General features: G+C 39.7%; 2 protein-coding genes across 3 annotated transcripts; both read right to left on the bottom strand.

The window, feature by feature from the left end:
* Positions 1–1,995: 1,995 nt before the first annotated feature.
* LOC133249699 (growth-regulated protein homolog beta) lies at positions 1,996–4,098 on the bottom strand. The gene is made up of 4 exons (XM_061420461.1): positions 3,737–4,098; positions 3,521–3,644; positions 3,325–3,408; positions 1,996–2,478 (listed from the first exon to the last, which is right to left on the bottom strand). The coding sequence occupies exons 1-4, from the start codon at positions 3,825–3,827 to the stop codon at positions 2,463–2,465; spliced, it is 315 nt and encodes a 104-aa protein (XP_061276445.1). The 5' UTR covers positions 3,828–4,098; the 3' UTR covers positions 1,996–2,462.
* On the bottom strand, positions 1,996–15,588 carry LOC133249700 (growth-regulated protein homolog beta-like). 2 transcript variants are annotated; one of them, XM_061420463.1, is made up of 4 exons: positions 15,409–15,583; positions 15,194–15,317; positions 15,001–15,084; positions 1,996–2,478 (listed from the first exon to the last, which is right to left on the bottom strand). In XM_061420463.1, exons 1-4 carry the CDS (start codon positions 15,497–15,499, stop codon positions 2,463–2,465), a joined length of 315 nt encoding a protein of 104 aa, XP_061276447.1. In that variant the 5' UTR covers positions 15,500–15,583; the 3' UTR covers positions 1,996–2,462. The 2 variants fall into 2 exon arrangements, with proteins under 2 accessions (XP_061276447.1, XP_061276446.1); XM_061420462.1 differs by lacking the exon at positions 1,996–2,478 and adding an exon at positions 13,543–14,219 and having other exon boundaries at positions 15,409–15,588.
* Between the last annotated feature and the right edge of the window lie 10,112 nt (positions 15,589–25,700).

Genomic DNA, 25,700 nt, shown 5'->3' with positions numbered 1-25,700 from the left:
TCCCACTCTCTCCTTCCCCCACTGTATAAGGAGGTGGATGAACCTGAAGCCTGTTATACAGAGTGAAGTCAGTCAGAAAGAGAAAAACTAATGTAGTATATTAATGTGTATATATATGGAATCTAGAAAGATGGTACTGATGAACATATTTGAGGGCAGCAATGGAGATGCAGACATAGAGAACATACTTATGATCTGCATAAGACAATTTATAGCCATTGTAATCATTTACATGTTTAGTAGGCATAACAGACCCCAGACTACATAAAAAGTATAGCAGAGCTTTTGTTTAAATGTCAATATGTTTAAGAAGAAAAAAATTTTGCTTCAAGACACCTTGGCATGTACTGTATCTCTCTTTTTGATAAAAATCATCACCCTTATATTCTCAGGAACCAAGCAAATTTTCTATCTTTCACTGTGACTCTAAAAGGAGACTATCCGGAGCTAAATACCGAAGCAACAGTATATGTAGGGCTTCCCAGGTGGCACAAGTGGTAAAGAATCCACTTGCAGTACAGGAGATGTGTGTTTGATCCCTGGGTCCGGAAGATTACCTGGAGAAGGAAATGGCAACCCACTCCAGTATTCTTGCCTGGAAAATTCCATGAACAGAGGAGCCTGGTAGGCTCCATGGGGTCACAAAAGTCAGACATGACTTAGTAACTAAACCACCACCACTACCAAAGATAACCTTGTACTACCAGAACCCGTGAGTATGTTACCTTACATTGCAAAAGGAACTTTGCAGATGGGATTAAGGGTCTTGCAAGGAAAGATTGTCTTGCTTTATCCTGGGTGGCCTGATATAATTCACAAAGATTCTCATAAAAAAGGAAGTAGGAGAAGTCAGAATCAGACAGAAGGTAATGCGGCAGAGCAGAAGGACCAAAAGAAAACATCTCAGAGAAAGAAATGCTCCTCTCTCTAAGTTTTTCTGACTAGTTTAATAGTTAAATTGACATGAGACAGATTAGCAGGAGTAAATCAAACAAAAGTTTAATAATATATCTACATGGGAGAGACCCAGGAAAACTGAGTAACTCACCAAAATAGCCAAAGCCCTCACTTTAAATACCATCCTAAGCTAAAGACAAAAGATGTTGGGAGTAATGGTTATGGGGCTTTTGGGGAGAGAAGCAATTTACCTGGGAATAGAAAAGCCAATGTTTGATAATATTTGTTGCACCATGCAGAGATAATGGGGCACGAAGTGAACTCTGATTTTTAGATCCTGCTTAGAGTTTGCCTCACCACCCCTGGCCCATATTCTTTGCAGAGATCTCTTCTAAGTCTATTCTGAAAAAAGGTTTTTTATCTAAATTCTTTTAGGCAGTTAAGATAGAGGTTACAAAAAACAAAAAACACATTTCTGAATCTTCTGCTTATTAAAAATAACCAACAAAGAGACACATTTAGTGGGAGGCCATGTTGATGGCTTTAAGATACAGGAAGATGATCATAAGCTATGAAACATAGATGACCTCTGGAAGCTAAAAAGACCAAGGCGATGGATTTTCCCCTAGTGCCTCCAGAATGAGGCAGCAATGCAGACAACTTGACCTTAGTCCAGTGGAACTAATTTTGGTCTTCTGACTTCCAGAATTGTAAAAGAATAAGTATATTCTTTTAAACTACTGAATTTGTAATAATTTGTTACAACAGCAATAGAAAACCCAAGTGCTGGGTATTCAAGAGGGAGGATAAAAGTGGTCAAGAAATAAAAAGGAAACTTAAGCAAGAAATTTGTGTAGAAAGCTTTATTTTCATGTTATTAATAAAAATACATTAATAAATACTTAAACTTCTCTATTCCAAGACATAGAGAAACATTTAGATAACTCACACTAAACAAGGCATTATGCCTTACAAGGAAGACATAAAATGTCCAAGGGATATTTAGATCATTGTCATTTGTAAAGGTTCAACATCAGAAATGTTGACTACAGACAGTGAAATGTTTCAATAAATAACAACTGACAATCTTCTCTACAAAAAGTAAATGTATACATACATTCCCTACATTAACAGTGATCGTGACCTATCTGTTTGCTTGAACCCTCCACTACTGTCTCTAGCCTTTACTATAGTGGATAGTACAGTGTGGAATACCCTCTCCCCAAAAATAGTTTAATAAGTGAAGAACACTTAAAACACACCATCTTCAAATTAAATAACAGTCAGGATTGAACTAACTTTAAGTTAACATAAAAATAAACTTTGAAACGAACAGTACCAAGAACCGCCAAACACATTCACACCTTTAAATATTAGAATATCAATACACAGGCTTTGAAACATAAATAAATAAATACAGATGTAAATAAATAGAACTCTCATAAGACACAGCAAAATACATTAAACACAGTCCAGATGGCCCCGGGAACCATTTGTTTTTCTTCTTTTACTTCACTTCCACTGAGGCTGCTGGAGTATCAAGAAGCTCGTTCCATCTCTCTTGATCAGTTGGCACTAGCCCTGCGATGAGAAAATGGTTACTGTTAGTAGGACCCCCAAAACCTCACAGCCCTGCACTATGTGGTTGCTACCTAGACCATTGCTGCACTGTATGACAGAAAATGCCAGGCTCCTAAATGCTATTTAATTAGGAACATGGAGTCTGTGGTAGCAATCTTACTATTTTCAAAAAGCGAGAATATAATGCCACCTTGAGCTAAAAAAAAGTACATGCATGACATCACTTAAGCCTCATGGCAAACTCCGCTAAATACCTATTACTATTATTCCCCATGTTATTGAGACTTAAAGAGATTAAGTACTTTCCCTGGGGTTACAGGAATAATAAAGGGTGGAACCTAGACTTGCTCTGTGTTGGCAGAGGACAGGGGAAGGGGCGTTCCCTGAAAAGTCCCTGGCTTCACCCCCAAGCCTGAGCTCCATATGACCCAAACCCAAGAGTTTTACCTCTCAGGTCTGAAGCCCATGTAAAACTTGAGGTAAACAGTATTTGTTCCTTAACAGATAGGAAGCATTTTAGCATCACTGGCTAACTCTGCTTCACCTTTTGGGCTTCCTTGGTGGCTCAGATGGTAAAGAATCTGCCTACAATACAGGGGACCGGGATTCAGTCCCTGGGGCTTCATCTTTTAGAAACATACATTTACCACACTCAAAGAGCGAGGAGGCCATGAGGCACTGGAAGTGTCCTTTTGACACCAGAGCGGATTAATGACCTTAATGGCAAATTTAATTCTGAAATATTGATTTTTTTTCATTTCTTCAGCTAAATCCTAGGTTTCTCTGACATAACTTTCGGCAGGCAGAATGACTATAGTCACACGATGAATAAAAACCACAACTCACTTGTTTAGCATGTTATCGATGATTTTCTTAACCATGGGGGCGGTGGGGTTGAGACACACTTCCTGACCAGTCTTGAGAGTGGCTCTGCAGAGAGAAGAAGAATCTACGTGAGGTGGGGGGTACATTTGGGGGTCGGGGTGGGGGCATCGGCACGGTGGGTGGTGATGACGAGGACAGCAACAGAAGTGCCACTTACATGACTTCGGTTTGGTCGCAGTGGGGGCCGGGGGTTGTCACCTTCACGCTCTGGATGTTCTTGGGGTGAATCCCCTGCAAGGTCTGCAGGCACTGGCAGCGCAGTTCGTTGACCACGGGCGCCCCTGCGGGAAGGACAGAGTGGGTTAGGGGCTGTCCCCATGGGTACCCACCCGTCCCCGTCCGGCCCAGGGGGATCCCGGGCTCCGGGTCTCACCTGCTGCGCGCCGGCCGGCGGCCACCAGGAGCAGGAGCAGCATCGCTGCGCGGAGGAGCCGGGGGGCGGCGGCGGTCGCGGCTCGGGCCATGAGTCTCAGCTCGGAGGGTCTGTGTCTGCTGCGGGAAGGCTGGCGGGAGCGCTGGCTGAGCGGGCTCTGTGGCTCCTTGAGTCTAGCGAACCCCTTTTATCCTGATCGGATGGGAGTTGCCAGCCTCGGGGACAGGGAAATTCCCGGTCCGGAAGGAAGGCGCGGCCCCGCCCGCCTCACGCGTTATCTGCGCACTCGGGGAGTCATCCCCTTACCCAAATCCCCACCGGAGGGTGAGTCGCCTTGCAAGAAGTGTTGTCACGTCTTAGAGGAGACAGGCATCATGACAAACGTTAGTTATTAAGATTGAGGGAATTAAGGCCAGGGAGGAGGGCCGCAGAGAGAACTGATTTTCCACGTGTTACTTACACTTAAGTATTTTGGGACTTGATGATTTTATCCACGTCTGCATAAATACACTCTTAAAGCACATGTCATGTCAAACTATGCATGAGAATGTTCTCTTACTTCCCGGTATTTTACGAGCACAAATAAATCACACTTCATGTCATATTATCCCCGCAGTAGTGAGAGGATGACCAGTATCAAAAGTTTAATTTTGTGTTTACATTGCAACTAAAGTGTCGCAATCCTACATAGCTTCCTTCCCTGGTGAAATTCTGGAACTTCCAGAGCTCGAGTAGATTCACGAATACCAGCTTTTTTTTGCGTACAGTGTGTTGACTGATCCGTGAACTAAGGGACAAGTGGTCATTTGGACCTATTCCAGGGAGGGAAAGGTGTGTCCCGGTCCAGTTTCTAGTTTTGTCCAAGAACAAAATAAGTCACAGGAATTGGAGTGTGGGTTTGGGGGGGCGAGGAATGCCTAGTGCCAGCAGTGAGAGTAGCACCCTTCACTCTTCTAACCAAAAAAACAGGTGTTCCTGTGAAGTATCTAAGAGCTAATATCATGAATGTCATACCATTTACTTGTTTGATGGTCACAAATCTCATTTTATCTTCATCTTATATGGACTTTTCTGCTTCCAGTGATTTGATTTCCTTCCAAAGAAATAATTGTTGTCCTATTTTATTTGTACTGATTTCTAAAAAGACACTTCAAGCAGTTGATTGAAGACGTCATAATTGTGTAGTATATTTTTCACCCTTAGTTTTAATGTCCTTTGTTGGATTATGCTCAGGTAGGTTTCAGATGGTTTAGGTGTGATTCTGGATGCAGATCTGTTAAAAGTATGGGGACACCCAGTGGTAAGCAAGAAAGGGGAGGGGAGTTTGGAAGGGTGGGTAAAGACACAGAGCAGGCCTCTGTTACAGGTTGCAAAGTAGGAATTTCAGCTCTCAGAAATATTGATCCATGGCATTTAATTGTCCGTGCCTTAGTTTCTCATCTGTAAAATAGAGATGAACTGTATATCTACTTCAACCGGCTGTTACCATGAATAAATGTATTAGCATTGGAAAACACCTGTACATATTAAATGCTATAAATAATTTTTTAAAACTAAAATAGAAATTGTTTTTTTCCATATTACTAAGCTGAAATTAATCTGAAGATAAAATCTTTGCACAAAGAGAAAATAATTATTAAAGAAAGAAAAAAACAAAATAAAAACAAAAACTGTTCCAACATAAAATGTTTGCATATTTTTTCTTAAGAGAAAACAGGGTACAATTTTTGTTATCTAGTTTGTTGAGTAATCTTATAATTCTAGTTTTAGTCATTTCAACTACAAAATGTGAATAAAAGTGAAGATGTCTCATTTTGATTATTAGAAAAGATTAAGAATAACTAGACTATAATAAAGATTTGTCTTTACATTTTTTTGTCAGTATAGTCCTGAGATAACAGGAAATTTAACTTTTAAAAAAAGAGTAGGGAATGAAAGATGACCTAAAGCTTATAAAATATGAGTAACTCAGCAATAATTGAGAATTTGCTTAGATACTGTTGTTATTTTTATTTTTCTGGAATTCTTAATTGGAAATATACTTGACACTTGACTCAATGAACATGAGTTTGCACAAACTCTGAGAGATACTGAAGGACAGGGAAGGGTGGCATGCTGCAGTCCATGGGGTTGCAAGAGTCAGACATGACAGCAACTGAACAACAGCAATACTTAACACTTGGATAACATGGGCTCAAACTGCATAGGTCCACTTATACACAGACTTGTTTCAATAAACATATTGGAAAAAATTTGGGAGATTTGTGGCAATTTGAAAAAAAAAAAAACAAACTTGCAGACTAACCACATAGCCTAGAAATGTCAAAAAAAAAAAAAACAGGAAAAAGTTGCTATGTCATGAATGGATAGAATCCATGTAAATACTGGTCTGTTCTTATGTGGGCATAAGGTGAGTGATACTTAATATAAAATTAATATGTTAGCTTTCTTCCTGTTTTATAACTTTGCTTTTATTACATTAACCATACAGTATGCCTCTCTATTTCACAATTGGAGAAACTATCATCACAGGTAAATTTTTTTTTAAATGTAACCATGTTTCTAATACTATGTTATGAATATGACTGTAATACTGTTGGCCATAAGGTTTTTATAATGGTTCATTCGTTAGAATATAGGCTAAGCTACTGTGAAGCAATTGTATCAATTAAGCTACCACAAAGCAATCATATTGCTTCCTTGTTATCAATGCATTAATCTTTATATCTGTAATTAAATATGAATTTTACATTATTTTTCATTTTTGATGAGTCATGTTATTAGTACATATAACATCTACAGTGTTTTGTATTAAATAAGACAATGTTGATGGAGATACTGACATGATTCATCTTATAAACATATGACAAACTTAAAGTATCAATAAATACAGTACAGTAATATAAATGTATTTTCTCATTGTTAAAATTTTCCTAATAAAAGTGCCCTAATTTTCTTTACTGTAGGTTACTTTATTTTAAGAATAAAGTATATAACACAAATGGGCTTCTCTGGTGACTCAGCAGTATAAAGAGTCCTCCTGCCAACACAGGAGACTCTGGTTCTCTCTCTGAGTTGGGAAGATCCCCTGGAGAAGGAAATAGCCACCCACTCCAGTGTTCTTCCCTGGAAAATCCCCACAGATGAGGAGCCTGGTGGGCTACAGTCCATGAGGTCGCAAGAGTCAGACACAATTTAGTGACTAAATGAAATATGTATTAATTGACTGTTTGTGCCATTGGTAAGACTTCCAGTCAACAGTAGGTGATAAGTAGTTAAGTTTTTGGAGAGTCAAAACTTATACTTGGATTTTCAACTGCACCTCTAACCCCCATGTTTTCAAGGGTCAACTATATTATGTTTTCTTGAGATAATCAGTGGCTCAGAGACATAACAGATATTCTTTAAAAGTTAAAAAATTTGATTTTCTTTTTCTGATTAAAATGTATATCTGCTTATTATAGAACAAGTATAAAGGACAGAAAACATGAAGAGATTGTTATTAAGACTTTTAAACTTCTGTTCAAGAAACAAACTTTTGCAGATCTTTCCTTTTTTCTTCAACATCCTAGTATCTGACATGTTTTATGTGTTTATGAGATGCTAAGTAAACACGAAGTGCTATCATAAATAACACTTTGATGTAATAGGCAATATTCTAAGTCTTTTGCACATATGTAAAACCCACTTAGTCTTAACTGCCTTATGAAATAGTCACCAGTTATTTTCTTCACAATTTTTCCCCCACAGGGAAACTATTAATAAGTTGCCAAGATCTCAGAGTTAAGATAATTCAGAATTTGAACTTCAGGCAGTGTAGCTTTAGCCACTCCACAATAAAAAATTATTTATTTTTCCTGAAACAAATGACAGTTAACTTCAGAGGAGCAGTCTTGTTTTGTTATTCTCATGGTTGAATAGTTCAACTTCACCTTTCCTAAAACTTGAAAATAGCCAACTGCTCAAGAGTCTCCGGTGTTTTATTTCACTGACAACAAGAGTTTTTGTGTCATGAATATTATATACTTGAATTTAATAAAATCCATATCTATTCATCTAGTGATTTGATTTTCCAAATCAGTGGACTTCAACTCAAAAATCAGGTCAGGAATAATGACTCCACCCTGAGAGTTTCCCAGAAGCGAACTGAGCAATACCATCAGCTCTTATTTGCTGAAATAAGGATCACAGTTTTCTACTGACTTTGTTTGAGCACTTTGTCATATTTTATTATCTAAAATATTTTGCCTTCAGCATTAATTGCAGACTACCCAGACATTTATTCTCTTTATAACTTAAGAAACGAGAGAATGTTTGCTCTAATGCTTTCCAGATCCAAACCAAAGTATTGGCATAAGCCAATACTCGGGGTGAATGAATAGAAAATCAAAGCACTGTAGTAGCCAAAAGGATAAACCACATCAAGAAGCACCATCGTATTGTAGAATTATCTTCAATTGTATGCCTAAGACTTTGTATATTGTCTTAATAAACATTGCTTAATGAACATTTATTTCTTACAAAATAAAGTGCAAAAGATTTTTTCTACTTTAATATATCAATTCTCAAAATTTAATCCTTAATGGCACTATATTATTTTTCAGATCATTTAAAATGCAATAATGTGGGAATTCCCCCTAGTGGTCCACCCTTTCACTATGGAGGGTCTGAGTTCCATCACTGGTTGGGGAAAAAAGATTCTGCAAGCCTCACAACATGGCCAAAAACAAAAGAAAAAAATTTAAAAATAAAAAGCAATAGTATTCTGAAATGTATATACACAAACTTTCAACTAAGGCAATCATCAGTTTTAAAAGTATAGAGCCAACCCTATATTAAAAGAATTAGTAGCTAAATGTCATTTTGAGCTACCATATTTACAGCATTATGCAGATTTGATTGACATTATCTAATCTGCCTTTAAAATCCAGAATTGTGGGACTTCCCTGGTGGTCCAGTGGTTAACACTCTGGGCTCCCAATGCAGGGGGCCTGGGTTCAGTACCTGGTCAGGGAACTAGATCCCACATGCAGCAACTTAAGCTTGGTACAGTCAAAAAAAAAAAAAAAGTCCAGAGTTGGTGCTGTATCCCCAGATGATGGAGCTTCAGGAATGGTCTGTGCTCTGCTGCTCTCCCCATGCTGGCCTTGGGATTGCCAACCCTGTCTTGCCGCAATGATTACTTTGGGTAGAATGATTCTGGCACAGAGAGGAGAAGAATGAAGATGTTGGAAGCAATATTCCTGTTGTGTTATATCTAGTAGAACAGAAATTTAAAACTTCGCCCGTGCTTGAGAAGAGCGTGCCTAAAATGAAGCCAGCACAGAAAAAAGCAGCCTGATCCAGAGTGAGACTGTTATGAAGTTTTGAACTGCATCACTGAGCTTTTTTGCATCTACTCATCAGTCTTTTAGTTTCATAGGTCAGATGAGTCTCTCTTGATTAACCCAATTCGAATTAGGTTTTTTGTTACTGACTCTACTTATTGCCAGAATTATCTTATGAAAAAGGAGGGTGTTTCAACTCAAATTTAATGCCTTTCTCCATTTGTTTCTTCACTTTCAATGGTTATTTTTTCAGCTTTTATAAGGTGGGAATGAAGTTTGGTGCTGGGGATATAAAGAGGAATAAGAGACTCTGCTACCATCTAACTCTCAATGCAGTACGAAATGAATGTAAAAAAGAGAAGTTTCAGAAAAGCTACCATGGCAAACCATTCCCAAGGTATTGGGAGTGAGAAGGGAGACTTACTGCAACTCTTATAGAGGGTTTATGAGAGTTGTCAGACAAGTTTTCCTGAAAGAAGTGCTCACTCATGCAAATCTTAGGAATAAGGGGCTTTCCAGGTAAATGGGGAACACAGAGGGGTGGAAAACATTCCAGGAGAGGATCAAGGCGGCAAAGGCATGGTTATTGAAAAGAGCATGTGAGTACTGAGAGAGCAAGTGTCTTGCATTTAGAGCTCATTCTACGAGCAGGAAGAGGGGAAAAGAGGCTGGAGGAGGTGGCAGGGCTGGGACACTGGAGGCCGTGTGCTCATAGGATCCTGCTTCTCCATCAAGACCCAGTTCGGATGTTACCTCCGTTGGGAAGTCTCTCTATGCACCTCAAGGTGTTTCTGTAGCCTTCTTGCACAGACTACATTGTGACCTTTATCAGCTGTCTACCATAGGGAGGAGGAAAGGCTAGGGTAACCTAAGATTCACAGTGTGTGCAGAAAAGGAGGGGTGGTAGATATTGTAAAACTAACAATAATTAATAATAATAAGCAGAAACTTCATAGAAACCCAAATAGAACAGAGTGCCCAGAAGGGGGCGCTCTCACACTCTGGGACAAGAACTGAACCCAACAGGAAGAAGACTCCTTTCCCTGCAAAGACTCAGTCCATGAAAATCCGTGGATTTTGTTTACCGTAGCCCTCCCAACTTCTTGTTCCTTTCTATAAAAATGTTCTTCTTCCCTTACCGCGTGGGGACTTGGATGGAGCTTGCCATGGTTGCAGACTTCAAATTGCAATTCTTTGCTGGTCTTGAATAAACCCATCTTTACTGGAGAAATATCTGACAATCTATCAGTTTTAGGTCAAAAATATTAAGTCAAAGGGCATTTATAAAGCACATACAATGTATTGATGCAAGAGTTTGTGGTCAGTTTTGCAGAAGATATGTAGTGGAAAAAGCTGAAACATGAAGTTCTTCTTCATGCGTACTTTCTTCTGCAATAGAGTTAGTCTTACCTTCTGTTCCTGTCGGAAAGACAGCCTGACAATTGCAAAATCTCTGAATATTTAAATTCATTTCAATTATCTCTGAATACCAAGTAATATGTTAAGTTTGGGCATTATTCCAAGTCTTCTAAAGAATAGATTTCAGTGTAAACTTTGACTTTCTGTTTTTTTTTAAGATTGTTTTTTAAACTTTTGTGGAGGTAATTAAAATACATCACATATGTATAAGCCAAAGAAATACAGAAATGCCAAAATTACCAAAGAATATGTCAAGAAATAGATATAGGAAGTGAGGAAATGTCTCTGTGGAAATACTTTTTATCACTCTTGGCTATATGATGACCCTGTTTTGATGCTTTCTGTATTATGGAAGCAAAATTTAGGAAGTTGAGAGATGAGTTATAAACCACAGCAAGCATATCACGTACAGTAATATGTTATTACATATTTCAGCTAGGAAAGTTATACTCATCATAAAAATCTTGATGATCAGAGAATATCCTCTGTAACTTTTCAAGGTTTTAAAATTTGTTGATACATTCTTTATGACCTGCCAATGCAGAAGAAGTAAGAGATGTAAGTTCAATTCCTGGGTCAGGAAGATCCCCAGGAGGAGGGCCTGGCAACCCACTTCAGTATTCTCACCTGGAGAATCCCAGAGAAGCCTGGCGGGCTAAAGTCTGTAGGGTTGCAAAGAGTTGCAAAGAGATGACAGAAGTCACTTAGCATGCATGCACAATATGTCAACCATTAACAATTATATCAATAATTTATACTAATAATAAATTAATAAGTAATTAATACATCAGTATATCCATGCCAAGTTTCTTTCAAGTGTTTTTCTGCATGATATAATGCTTTAATTCTTTTCATTTCAAATGATCTGGGTCCTAATGCTTAAAGTGTGCCTTTTTAAAGCAACATTGATTCTTTTTGTCTTAATTACACAGTCTGATGGTCTTTGACTTTTAATTTGAATGTTTATCTCATTTCAATTTACTATAATTTCTAATATATTTGGATTTAATGTCTTATCTTTTTAAAAATAGACTTTCAATTTGGAATAATTTTCAAAGTTAGTTTACTTTTTTGTTTTTGGCTTTGCTGGGTCTTCATTTCTGCTCAGGCTTTTCTCTAGTTGCAGGGAAAGGGGTTACTCTCTAGTTGCAGTGCATGGGCTTTTCTTTGCAGTGGCTTCTCTTGTTTCGGAGCACAGGCCCTATGGTGAGCGGGTTTCAGAAGTTGCAGCACAGGGTTTGTCGTTGTGGTTCCCAGGCTGGAGAGCACAGACTCAGTAATTGTTGAACATGGGTTTACTTGCTCCACGGCATGTGGGATCTTCTTGGACCAGAGATCAAAACCACGTCTCCTACATTGGTAAGCGTGTTCTTTACCACTGAGCCACCAGGAAAGCCCCAGAATAATTTTAGATTTACTAAACACTTGTATAGATAGCACTTGGAGTTCCTGTGGACCTTGGCCCAGTATCTCCTCTTGTTGATATTCTACATATTTATAATCACTTGTCAAAAGTAAGAAATTAGCATTGGCACATTGCTGTTAACTAAACTCCAGCCTCCATTTGGGTCTTACCACTTTCCATTAATGTCTTTTTTCTATTCCTGGATCCAATCCAGCATACCACATGGCATTAAGTCATGTGTCTTTTGTCTCCTTAGAGCTGTGACAGATTCTCAGTTTTGTCTTTCATGAATTTGACAGTTTTATAGCATGCTAAATGCTAAATCACTTCAGTCGTGTCCAACTCCGTGTGACCCCATAGACGGCAGCCCACCAGGCTCCCCCATCCCTGGGATTCTCCAGGCAAGAATGCTGGAGTGGGTTGCCATTTCCTTCTCCAGTGCATGAAAGTGAAAAGTGAAAGTGAAGTCGCTCAGAAAGTGAAGTCGCTCAGTCGTATCCGACTCTTAGCAACCCCATGGACTGTAGCCTACCAGGCTCCTCCATCCATGGGATTTTCTAGGCAAGATAAGTTATTTTGTAGAATGTTCCTCCATGTGGATTTTTAGGATGATTTTCTGATGATTACACTGGGATTATTGATTTGGGGTAAGAATATCATGAAGATGAAGTGTCCTTCTCATCACGTCATATGAGTACATGTGATATCAAGTGGTGATAATAAACTTAATCACTTGGTTAAGTGACAGATTCTCTATTGTAAGTTTATTGTTTTTCCTTTTTCCTTACCTCTTTTTTGGAAGTAAGTCACTAAGTCCAGCTCAAACTCAGGTGTGTGTGAAAGGGTTGGAATTAAACCCCACCTTCAAGAGGCTCTACTTATATTATTAGAAATCCCTCCAAAAGGAAGCCATTTCTCCCTGTGCCATCTGTTGTTTTGTTCCTTTATTCCTTAATTTTTGTCTCCTTTTGTATTATACAGGTTTTCTTTTATTCCATTTTCTCCCTTTTTTTAGATTTTTAAATCTAAAATTTAGCTTTTTTTTTATTGGCTGTCCTAAAAATTACTATATTCTTGCCACATTGCAATTTTCTTTAAAGCTTTCCCTAACAATGTATTATATTGTATAACACATTGTATTATAAATCTATTTATCTCCCTACCTATCATTTGTGCTACTTTTGTCATATATTTTACTGTACACTATGTATTTATTTCTACTGACCATTATTTTTGTCATTTTAAACAACACAAACTGCTCCTGTTCTTAGGAATAATCTACTTTTCTCTTTTTCTCCCAGCTTCATTAAAAGGAAAAGAATTGCATAGCTGTTTGAAAAACCATTTTATCAAAACAATTTAATAGGAGCCCTTGTTGAAATACTAATAAAAATTCAACAGTTTATAAAGAACTACTTTTGAGTAACAAATTGGTCAGTGTGAAAAAAACAGCAATTTTCTTTTTATAAAACTAGAATTCTCAAAGTGGTTGAGGAGGGTAGTATATCAAATATTCCTTCTCAAGTTAGAGAAAAAAAGGGAATAACAGCCTGGAGTTGGCATAAAGTTAGGCACAACCTAAGCCTGAGTGTATAATACCTTGAGCACCCAGTAGGAACTAAAGATCAAGAAGAATAAAACAAAACTTAATCATGTTATTTTTTTTGCAAAACTTTTATTTTCATGTCATTTAAAAAATGTAACAGTAGTTTTAACTTCTTTGTTCCAAAACAAAGAGAAACACCACATAGTAAACATTAAACAAGGCATTATGCCTTACAAGCAAGACATAAAATGTCCAAGGGAAATTTCAACATAAAAATGTTGATCACATAATATGAAATCATTTCAATAAATAACAACTGACATTCTTTTTAAAAAGTAAAGAAATAGAAATGCACATACTTTCCCTGATTCTAATAGTGATTTCACTGTCTGATTGTATAAATTCCCCTCTCCCACTCACTGCCTCCACCTCTCTCACAGAGCCTGGCACTTTATGGTCTTCCAATAAATATCAGTGGAATAAAACATTTAAAACTCATCATCTTCATATTAAATAACAATCAGGACTGGGTTATGTTTGATTTAACATAATCACATCTTTAAACACTAACATGTAAAAGACTAAAATACCAGCTTTGAAAAATAAATACGTATATAAATAAATAGAACTCATATAAAATAGTCCAGCACATCAAGTCCTTTCTAGTTGTCCCTGGAAACCAGCCATTCTCTTCTTCATTTTCAGTTCCTCTATGAGCAGAGACCACTTTTCAGGAACTGTCACTAATGAATTTCTTACTTCCCTCTAGGTCAGTTGGTGCTGCCCCTGCAATGAGAAAAGGGTTAGGGTTATGAGTGCTGAGGAAAGCTACTCTTCTTGTACAGGCCCCAAGGCTGGAGGGACTTCTGCATGCAGACCCTGGCCCAGCTCCGCACTCAGAAAAGGTTTCTGCTCAAAGGGATTAAAAAACTTTCACAGGCATCCTAGACAGGGAGCTTTCACTGCAAAGTCCTGCTCTTCACTGCTAAGTTTCTGAGGTCCCTGTTGCCCAAAACCTGGGTCTCCATTTTTCAGGTAGAAACCATTGAGGAATGGAGGTAAACAACATCTGTTCTTTAATGGTTTGGAAGCATTTTACCATTTCTGGTTAAATTTACTTAATCTTTTGAAATCGCTCAGTTGTGTCTGATTCTTTGTGACCCTATGGACTGTAGGCCACCAGGCTCCTCTGTCCATGGAATGCTCCAGTCAAGAAGATTGGAGTGGGTAGCCATTCCCTTCTCCAGGGGATCTTCCTGACCCAAGGGTTGAACCTGGGTCGCCTGCATTGCAAGTGAATTTTTAACCTTCTGAGCCACCAGGAAAGCCCTACTGAATCTTTTAGGAACATACAGGCTCATTTGAATGGGGATGGAGAGGAGGACCAGGACAGAGGGAGCTGGAAATAGCCTCAGGACACTAGAGCAGATCAAATTTAATGGGGAAATAATGGGTTTTAGTCTTACAACTAAACTGTGGATTTATCAAATACTATTTTCAGGAGGTAGATGCCAGTATTTGAGAGCAATGGCTCTAGTTGCAAGTAGGAATAAAATCCATGACTTACTTGTTTAGCATCTTATTGATGATTTTCTTAACCATGGGAGCTTCAGGGTTGAGACAAGCTTCCTGACCATTCTTAAGAGTGGCTCTGCAGAGAGAAGGGAGAATCCACGTGAGACAGGAGGTCGGGCTGTAAGTCTAGGTTGGGGCATCCGGACGACAGGGGTGATAAGGACAACAACAGTGGCTCTACTTACATGACTTCGGTTTGGCCGCAGTGGGGGCCGGGGGGCGTCACCTTCACGCTCTGGATGTTTTTGAGGTGAATCCCCTGCAAAGTTTGCAGGCAATGGCAGCGCAGTTCGTTGACCACGGGCGCCCCTGCGGGAAGGACAGAGTGGGTTAGGGGCTGTCCCCAGGGGTACCCACCCGTCCCCGTCCGGCCCAGGGGATCCCGGGCGCCGGGTCTCACCTGCTGCGCGCCGGCCGGCGGCCACCAGGAGCAGGAGCAGCATCGCTGTGCGGAGGAGCCGGGGGGCGGCGGCGGTCGCGGCTCGGGCCATGGGTCTCAGCTCGGAGGGTCTGTGTCTGCTGCGGGAAGGCTGGCGGGAGCGCTGGCTGAGCGGGCTCTGTGGCTCCCCGAGCCGGGTGAACCCCTTTTATCCATGGTTGGGGCGGGAGTTGGCAGCCCAGGGCCCGGGAAATTCCCGGACGCGCGGGTCATTCCCGGTGCGGAAGGAAGGCTTGGCCCCGCCTGCCTCCCAGGGAATCCACGCACGCGGGGTGTCCTCTTTGTGCCCAAATCCCCAGGAGGGGAATGAGTCGCCGCCAGGCTGGGGCTACCTAAGGTCGAGAGGGGTGTGCCATGGGCGCCGGACACCCCTAGTTGTCAGCGAGAGTTGTCAGACTGATTAGACTAGTATAGTATACGCACCACAGCTTAGGGGGGAGTTAGTTTCTTTCAAAGACACATCTATTTTGGAGATTGAACGAGTTGAGGCTAGAATGGCAGCCTTTATTTGTTTGTTTTGTCTGTCTTTCCTCTTTCTCTTTAATTTGCATTTTGTAGATTTTATGAATCCCTGAAATAAATGCACTGCTTAAAATAACATCTGTCATCTCAGTTTATATGTAAGAACCTTTGTCTAATTCCTGATGTTCTAGGATCAAAAATAAATCATGCTAGTGCCATTTTTTTTTTTTTTTTTTTTTTTGAGATATGGACTGGGGGTGAGGGCCAGGGACCTATTAAATGGGTTGATTCCCTGTTTATTTTAGGATACTGTGTTGTAATCTCTTATCGGTCTTTTCTTCGAAATTCTGGAACTTAGTGATTCCAAGAACACCACTTTTTGTTATACAGAAGGCTGTGTTTTCACCCACCACAGATATCAGGTATTATTAAGGGCCATGTTGGGCTCAGGAGGTCCCTTCACCTATCCTAGGCCTGTCTGTGGGCAGAAAAGATCTTAAGATCAGAAAGCTAGTGCCTAAGATTCCTGACTTTAAGCAGCAAACAGATATGGCTTTGGACACAAATACTAGATTACTAGTATATTTCACTCTGTGTTGTTTGAATTTGCCTATTTCTTTGGACTGATTCCCTCCTGGGAATCAACTATCAATGTACTTACATTTCAAATTCTATGTAACTGAAGGCTTTTCACTTTCAGCATCAGTTTCAATATCCCTTTTTGGATTAAACTGTAGTTGGTCTAAGTTGACCCTCCAGAGTAGGTAAGGACCTTGGGGATGTGTGTGATGTTCTGTGGATGCTGTGAGAAGGATTGGGGAGCGGAAGAAGAGGGTCTGCCTCAGGAACAGAGGGAGTTTGTCAATCAGGCTGTCAAGGCTGAAATCTCAACTGCACATTTACCTGCCATGTGACCATGGGATCATGGTCAATTATTTAATCTGTCCCTGCTTTTGCTCTTCCTCTGTTAAAGCAAGCTAATGATAGTGTCTGCCTCACAGAGTTGCTATGAATATGAAATGTGTTAACATTTCTAGAAGAGTGTGTGCTCAGTAGTGTCCAAAGAGTAGCACATATAAAGTGCTATATAAATATTTGCTAAATAAAATAGAAGTGTTGACAACCTTACTGTTATGCATTAAATGTTAGCACCCTCCAAAAATTCCTATGCCGAAGCCCTATACCTCACTGAGATGGTATATGACCATGGGGCCTTTTGGTGATTAGGTTTATTTGAGGTCATCAGGATGGGGTCATCACAGTAGGATTAGTGCCTTTATAGCAAAAGATACCCAAAGAGCTGGTTGTCTCTCTCAGTGATGTTAGAATAAAACAAGGTGATTTCACTACCTGCAAACCAGAAGAAGATTCTCACCAGATATCAAATCTGCAGATACTTTGATCTTGCTTCCCAGTCTCCAGAAATGTGAGAAATTTGTTGTTATTCAGTCCCTAAGTCGTGGCTGACTCTTTGCGACCCCATGGACTGCAGCATGCCAGGCTTTCCTGTCCTTCACTATATCCTGAAGTTTGCTCAAACTTCTGTCCATTGAATCAATGATGCTATCCATCATTGATAGCATCTCATCCTCTGTCATCCCCTTCTCCTCCTGCCTTCAATCTTTCCCAGCATCAGGATCTTTCCCAATAAATCAGCTCTTTCTATCAGGTGGCCAAAGTATTAGAGCTTCAGCTTCAGCATCAGTCCTTCCAATGAACACTCAGGACTGATCTCCCTTAGGATGGACTGGTTGGATCTCCTTGCATCCAAGGGACTCTCAAGAGTCTTTTCCAGCACCACAATTTGAAAGTGTCAATTTTTCAGTGCTCAGTCTTCGCTTATGGTCCAACTCTCTCATCTGTACATGACTCTTGGAAAAATCATAGCTTTGACTGTATGGACCTTTGTTGGCAAAGTGATGTCTCTGCTTTTTAATATGATGTCTAGATTTGTCATAGCTTTTCTTCCAAGGAGCAAGTGTCTTTTAACTTCATGGTTGCAGTCACCATCTGCAGTGATTTTGGAGCACAGGAAAATAAAGCCTGATATTGTTTCCATTTTTTCCCCATTTATTTGACATGAGTTGATGGGACTGGATGTCATGATCTTAGTTTTTTGAATGTTGGGTTTTAAACCAGCTTTTTCACTCTCCTCTTTTACCTTCATCAAGAGACTCATGCTTGTTATTTCAGCCTAGTCAACCCAGGAGAAGGGAAAGGGTACCCACTTCAGTATTCTGGCTTGGAGAATTCAGTCCATGGACTGTATAGTCCATGGGTCACAAAGAGTCAGACACAACTGAGCGACTTTCACTCACTCACTCGGTGTATGATATTATGTTATAGCAGCCTGACCTGATTAAGTTACTTGCATAAACACAACATGGTGATCCAGCCCAGTATTCCTGCCTGGAGAATCCCATGGACAGAAGAGCCTGGTGGGCTACAGTCCATGGGGTTGCAAAGAGTCAGACACGACTGAGCAACTAAACAACAACCACAATAAATACAACAACCTCTGTTGTAAAGAGAATATATATATGTATATGTATATTTCAGAGAAACATATCTTAATTTATCATTAAATTTTTTTAGCATTAGAAATTTTGTAAGGGGGAACGCATCCATATTCTTTGAGAATCTTGGAATAGCTTTTTAAAATCCACTGTTGCTTTCAATTACTTCTCATATAAAATAGGAATAAGAGTAAAAAAAATTTCCCAATTCATTTATGAGAAAATATTTAAGAAATGACTGTCTATCTGCCTTGGGCATTAACAGTTAGTTGCTCAAACAATGAAAAGTATTAGCTGTAATGGTTCCCAGACCCAACCCAAAGAGTGACATGAATAAATACCAAGGAAAAGTAGAATCTCAGCTTACTTACAACAGCAGCCAAAAGGATGAGACACGTCAAGAATCAACTCTTTATCTGTAGAATTATCTATAACATGACCTCTGGAACTTGTTAAATTAAAATCATTTATTTTCAGGAAGGAATAAAAAAGGATTGTTTTTCCTTTAATAATGTACTGCTTTCCATTATTTAATTCAGGTCAGCCCCACAGTGAGTTTCAGAAAATTTTAAAAGCATCAGTGATATGAAGCTTATCAGGATAAGCAAATTATTTCTAATTTTTAATATGTCCCGAATGCCACTTTTATATGCACAAGCCATAAATCAATGCAATCATGAATTCAATGGAGTCATCTCTAAAATAGAAGCTCAATTTCCTAAATTCTATTCTATTCTGTAACTGTAAGGGTATCTTTGAGATTTGATTAATACAAGGTAACATGCCTGCAGAATCTAAGGTCACTGTTCCATGCTGAACACTGACCTTGCTCATTGGCCAGCATGAACGAGTGGTGTGGCTCTGCCGTGTCCTAGCTCACCTTGAGAGCTCTGTTGACATAACTGCCAATGTTACCATTCCCATTTCCTCACAGCTATGGTTTATGTAGAACAGTTCTACACTTAAGAGAGAAAATGAAGATCACTGAACAAGTTACTAGATCCCAAGATCTCCCATCCTTCTAAGAATGCTCAGTTGAACAACATTGTTAACCTCCCCTTCCGAGCTCTCCTATGAGTATGTCTGCTGCTTTCTCTACCTGTCTCCTGATTGGCACCCACCTTTGTTCTTTTCCTTCTTTCTTTTGGAGGGTGGAGGGGTTCACACAGGTGCAGCAGGGACCTTACTTCTCTATCGATCTGACACTCTCAATAGTGAAAGTGTGTAGCCCTAATCAGTGAATCACCACAAAATTCACCTCTTTCTTCTTAAAATAGAACCTTAGTTTTCCTTTGGAAATCCCTGCCTCTGCCCTTGGCAATCCATGTGATTAAAGTGACTTCAATTCTGAGCTCAAGACAGAGAATTTGTGACCCAAGGACACTGTTGCTCCCTGCTTCCTACCTATGTCCTCGCACACGTCAACATGGGTTCACAATGGAACCAATGAGTTAAGGTTGGCTAATAAGACAATGTCAATTGTGCAGGAGAGTAGGGAATTAAGGGGCTTTGAGAGGCTCTTGGTTCTACCTGGGATTGCTAAACTGGTAAGATGGAAATCTGCAGTCTTGCCATGACTTAGGGAACATTTGCCTGAGAATATAATGCCACAGAGGAAAGCACATAGTTTACACAGACAAGACTATGGGAGATGCTGTTTGTGAACTTGAGTCTAGCTTTGTTCTACCTAATCCTTTATGTGCATGAGTTTGAGCAAACTCAGGGAGATACTGATGGACAGAGAAGCCTGGCATGCTGCAGTTAATGGTATCACCAAGAGTCGGACATAACTGAGGGACTGAAAAACAACGAATCCTTTGACTTTCACTGTCATATACAATAGATTCTCTTCCCTTGTTTAGTCAGTTTGGGTTGTGATTACACCACATGCAGGTAAAGAGTCCTGAAAAATACCTCCTTCCTTCATATTGCTTATAAAGTTATCTTTTTAACAGACTGAATTCTTCACTATTTAAATTCTTCCTTCCCATTTTCTCTCCATCTATTCACTTTAAACTTAACATTTATGAGTTTGGAAACATGTTAGCTTCAAGGAATATATATAAAAAAAAGATTGATTCCATTATCACAAAACTTTCAGTCTACTAAGAGAAGCAGACTTATATACAGACAATTATGAAGTAGCCTAGAATATCACATGAAAAGTATGCCTAGAATATGGTAGGTGCCTAGAGGTGGGATTGGAGAAGGCAATGGCACCCACTCCAGTACTCTTGCCTGGAAAATCCCATGGGCAGAGGAGCCTGGTGGGCTGCAGTCCATGGGATCGCTAAGAGTCAGACACGACTGAGAGACTTCACTTTCACTTTTCACTTTCATGCATTGGAGAAGGAAATGGCAACCCACTCCAGTGTTCTTGCCTGGAGAATCCCAGGGATGGGGAAGCCTGGTGGGCTGCCGTCTATGGGGTCGCACAGAGTCGGACACGACTAAAGCGACTCAGCAGCAGCAGAGGTAGGATACCTAGTCTTGTTTCTGAAGAGGGTGGGCCAAATTCTCAGAGAACTTCAGAGCAGCTTCTCTGAAGGCAAGGTACTTATTGAGTTGAGTCATAAAGGATAGATAAAATTTTCTCATGTGAATCAGGAGATCAAAGGATAGGGGAAACATTCCAGAAGGTGATGCCAAATGTACAAAAGCATTGAGGTTAGAATGAGTATCATGTCTACTTGGAACAGACAGCAATTCATATATCTGGAGCTTAACCCGTGAGGCAGGAAGAGAGGAGAGATGGAGGCAAAATCTAGTCACTGAAGGCTATGTGTAGCCTCCACCTGTTACTCAGAAACCAGTCCAGGTGTTAATTCTAATTCCATTAGAATGCTCTTGAGTCCATCTCAAAGTGTTTCCTTGACCTATGTGCACAAATTTCCCAAGTATGAAATATGTGAGGGAAGGTCAGATTAAATAAAAGGCTCAGGATAAGACAAAAAAAAATAGAGACCTTTATTAACTTCTTACTGTGTATAACATGTTAGGACATGATTTATAAGAGATGCAAAACTGGATAGACTCCAAACTCTTAACCTGACATTCTCAACTCTTAACCTGACATTTTCAACTCTTAACTTGACATTCAGTAATGTCTATCCAATATACTCCTCTCTGCATATTAGGTAACTCCTGTTGTTGTATCTGTAATAAAGCCTTGGGTGAGTTGAGCAATTAGCAATGATTTCAAATCATTTCAAGTTACACTGAAAGTGAGTGAAAGTGAAGTCACTCAGTCGTGTCTGACTCTTTGAGACCCCATGGATGGTAGCCTACCAGGCTCCACAGTTCATGGGATTTTCCAGGCAAGAATACTGGAGTGGGCTGCCATTGCCTTCTCCAGGGGATCTTCCCAAGCCAGGGATCGAACCTAGGTCTCCTGCATTGCAGACAGACACTTTCCTGTCTGAGCCACTCAGGAGGCCCCAAGTTACTTTGGGCAATTTTTAAAAGATTTTAAGAAATTGCTTCAAGTTAGTTTTTATCTTTATTTTCTTAAAATTGTTTATAATGTTTATGGAAGAAGCCTCAATTAAATAAATGCCACCATGATCATATAAAGCAATATGAAGAAATAGTGCTATGACATGTTTTAAAAAGGGAACTCGACACAGGGAAAGGGGAAACATCTCCATGGAAATGCATAGTTTATGCTATAAAATTTTCTTTTGGAGAATAAAACCATGATGACTGTGGTTTCATGGAAGCAAAATTTAGGAAGGCAATAGATGAATGTTGTTATTCAATCATTAAGTCATGTCCAACTCTTTGTCACCTCACGGGCTGCAGCACACCAGTTTCTATTGTCTTCCACTATTTCCTGAAGTTTGCACAAATTCATGTCCATTTAGTCAGTGATGCCGTATATGTGTGTGTGTATAAATATATATGTGTATATATGTGTCTGTGTATATGTATATATATATGTATTAAAGATGAGTATACATACATATATATATGATTGTGTGTGCTAAGTCACTTTAGTCGTGTCTGACTCTGTGCGACCCTATGGACTGCAGTCTGCCAGGCTCCTCTGTCCATGGGATTCTCCAGGCCAGAATACTGTAGTGGGTTGCCATTTCCTTCTCCAGGGGATCTTCCTGACCCTGGGATGGAAGCTGCATCTCTTACGTCTACCTGCATTGGCAAGGGTTCTTTATCACCAGTGCCACCTGAGAAGCCCGCATATATATACATATGAGTGTACATAGATGAGTGTATAAACCACAAATGAAAGTATCACACACATGGTGTCACAAATTTTAGCTAGAAAAATTAGAATAAAGAATCACAGACTTGATTTTTGAATGTTGTCCATAGTGTATTTTCCAGTGTTTTTTTTTTTTTTACTACATTCCACATATTTTGCACCAGAAATACTTTTATTTTTGTTTTTATTCCTCTTGACTCTGTCCATTTGTACATACATTTTTTTTAATACAGACACACACAGCATGTGTCATAAGTAATCAAAGTCTTATCCAACAAACAAAGCAAGATGAAAGCTCTTTGTGAGGGGATGGTGATGGCATTAGCACTTATCTGGTACTTACAGAAGGCCAGTAAGGAAGTCAACAGATGTTCAGGACAGGAAATAGCAAGATTTATTATTTGGGGCTGGAATGGAGTTCATCCTCTGTTTTTTCTACACCATGTGATCTCTCACTGCAGCCTTTTTTTTTCTTTTATATCCGCTTTATTTTTTGTCCATTCTGCCTTCCACCAGCTTATAGCCAACCTAAACATTTTTACTTCTTTTAAAGTGCTGAAAATATTTCATAGGATTATTATGAAAACCAATTAAGTTCACATTTGCGAAATGTGCTTGAAAGTAAAATAAAATATTGTTAAATAAAGAAAAATAATGAAATAGCTTAAATTAAGAATAGCTTTTAAAAGCCAAAAGAAAGTATCATGCATGAATTTGTACTTAGTTGAGATTAAGCAATCAGTTTTATTGACTGTTTGTATTTAGCACATGGGTTCAGGGTGGGGTAATTATTTCTCAATATCAAGAAAGTAGAAGGAGAAAAGGTGAAGGCACAGAGAGATTTTGAGGATGAAGGGAGATGAGTTTAGGGGTCATCACAATAAAGTGGGACAAAGCAGGCACTGAGTAGTCAGGGCTGTGGACAGGGCTGGGTGTTTGAGGGAAATGGTGAGGATTTGAACAACAGCGCTAAAAGTACAGAGGTAGTTGATCTTAATGGACAAAAGGACTGTAAAATTTCAGGGAAAGATCACTTAGGACTAAAAAGCATTAAAGCACACTGATACCAACAGACATGATTTCATTTCTTCATGTAACTCAGAGACAAAGACAAATGGTAAAACTGAGCAAGACCATGGGGTTAGCCTGGTGTAAACCATGAAGCGACTTCCCTTTCACTTTTCACTTTCCTGCATTGGAGAAGGAAACGGCAACCCGCTCCAGTGTTCTTGCCTGGAGAATCCCAGGGACGGGGGAGCCTGGTGGGCTACCGTCTACGGGGTCGAACAGAGTCGGACACGACTAAAGCGACTTAGCAGCAGCAGCAAACCATGAAGACCTTAATTTGCAGAAATGACTAACCACAGAGTCCAGGCTGAGATGGAAGGTGCAGGAAGCAGGATAAGATATGATAGGCTGAAAAATGGTGGTGGGGGCAGGGGGATAATCTTTGAGGGACTTTCAGGTCCCTGGGGGATGTTGGGTATGTTCGATGTATGTTTGGAGAGTTTGGACAAAAAGTTAGTCCTGGAAAGTGTCTGTAATCTCGTTGCTCCGTTCTAAAGAGAATAATATCAAAGGTGAGGTTCTGCTTGGGGGTAACCAAGATAGTGTGTCATTTGAAGGTTCTGATGTAGAGGAGATTAAAGAACCATGAGATTCAGTTAGGACAGGTGGGTGGGAAATATGGAAGAAAAGGGAGCAGGATGCCTTGGTTATGTGTCTCATGTGATACACTCTATCTAAATATGTATCTATGCAATTAAATATTATTTCTTGAGCACATTTTGTGATACTTTGTGATTGTGATTGAGGGTGTGGATGGACAGATGAGGGGAAATGTTGGCATGACCCTGAGAGTTCTTGGGCATACTTCAAACTGAAAATAAAGACTAGAAACACTATTGATGGTAATAACCTGGTGGGGGATTCTCATATTGTAAATTATTTTAATAGAGTTGAAAACCATGTTAGGTATTCATTGGCATTACTTTTCTTAATTAATTTTTGGTTGGTTGAGTTGCTTATGCCAGTAACTTACCAAAAACATTAACAACATTTTTTATCATTTACTGTGGTTAAAGTTTTCTTGGAATGTAGCTGTACTAGGAAGGACAAAGTTTTCTTCTCTAGAGGAAGAGATGAGAAGGACAAAGAAATAATGACAATAGATTTTAGCAGCTGATAAAGGTTGGGAAACTGTCCTTTAAAATTACAGTGTAGAAATTAGATTAGGGATTCTCAGGTGGTGCAGTGGTAAAAAATCTGCCTGCCAATGCAGGAGACGCAGGTTTGATCCCTAAGTTGGGAAGATACCTTGGAGAAGGAAATGGCAACCCGCTCCAGTATTCTTGCCTGGAGAATTCCATGGACAGAGGAGCCTGGTCCGCCACAGTCCATGGAGTTGCAAAGAGTCGGACACAACTAAACAACTGAGCACAGCACAAAGATTAGCTGAAGTGAAATCGCTCAGTCTTGTCCGACTCTTTGCAACGCCATGGACTGTAGCCCGTCAGGCTCCTCCCTCCATGGGATTCTCCAGGCAAGAGTACTGGAGTGGGTTGCCATTTCCTTCTCCAGGGGATCTTCCCAACCCAGGGATCGAACCCAGGTCTCCCGCATTCCAGGCAGATGCTTTAACCTCTGAGCCACCTGAGGGTGTTGATAATTAAGACTTGATAGTTCTCACTCAATTTGTGGTTGGTGACCCCTTTGGCTTCAAGCTTTCTTGTCCTCTATAAAAACTGGACACAGGTGCAATCTCTTTGTTGTGTTTGACTCAGTGAACTAATAAATAATTGATATGGTTACATATTATGCTTATTTCTATTTTCTATTTTTTTTTCCACAGAAGAAAAAAGGTAAAAAAAAGTAAAGATAGCCTCTCAATTACCAGATATACTTTATAGTCTTATAAACTTGGTGGTTGTCAGACTTAATAGACTTTTCAATTTCATTTGGGGGGAAATGCAGGTTATATTCAGTGTGCTAAACTTTTCTTTATTGACCGTAACACCTGAGCTTTGGGATGCAGTTCTACCAAAGAAAAATTC

This window comes from Bos javanicus, chromosome 6 (assembly GCF_032452875.1).
Source record: "Bos javanicus breed banteng chromosome 6, ARS-OSU_banteng_1.0, whole genome shotgun sequence".
Taxonomy (NCBI): Eukaryota; Metazoa; Chordata; class Mammalia; order Artiodactyla; family Bovidae; genus Bos; species Bos javanicus.
This window is presented reverse-complemented; position numbering and strand designations above follow the sequence as displayed.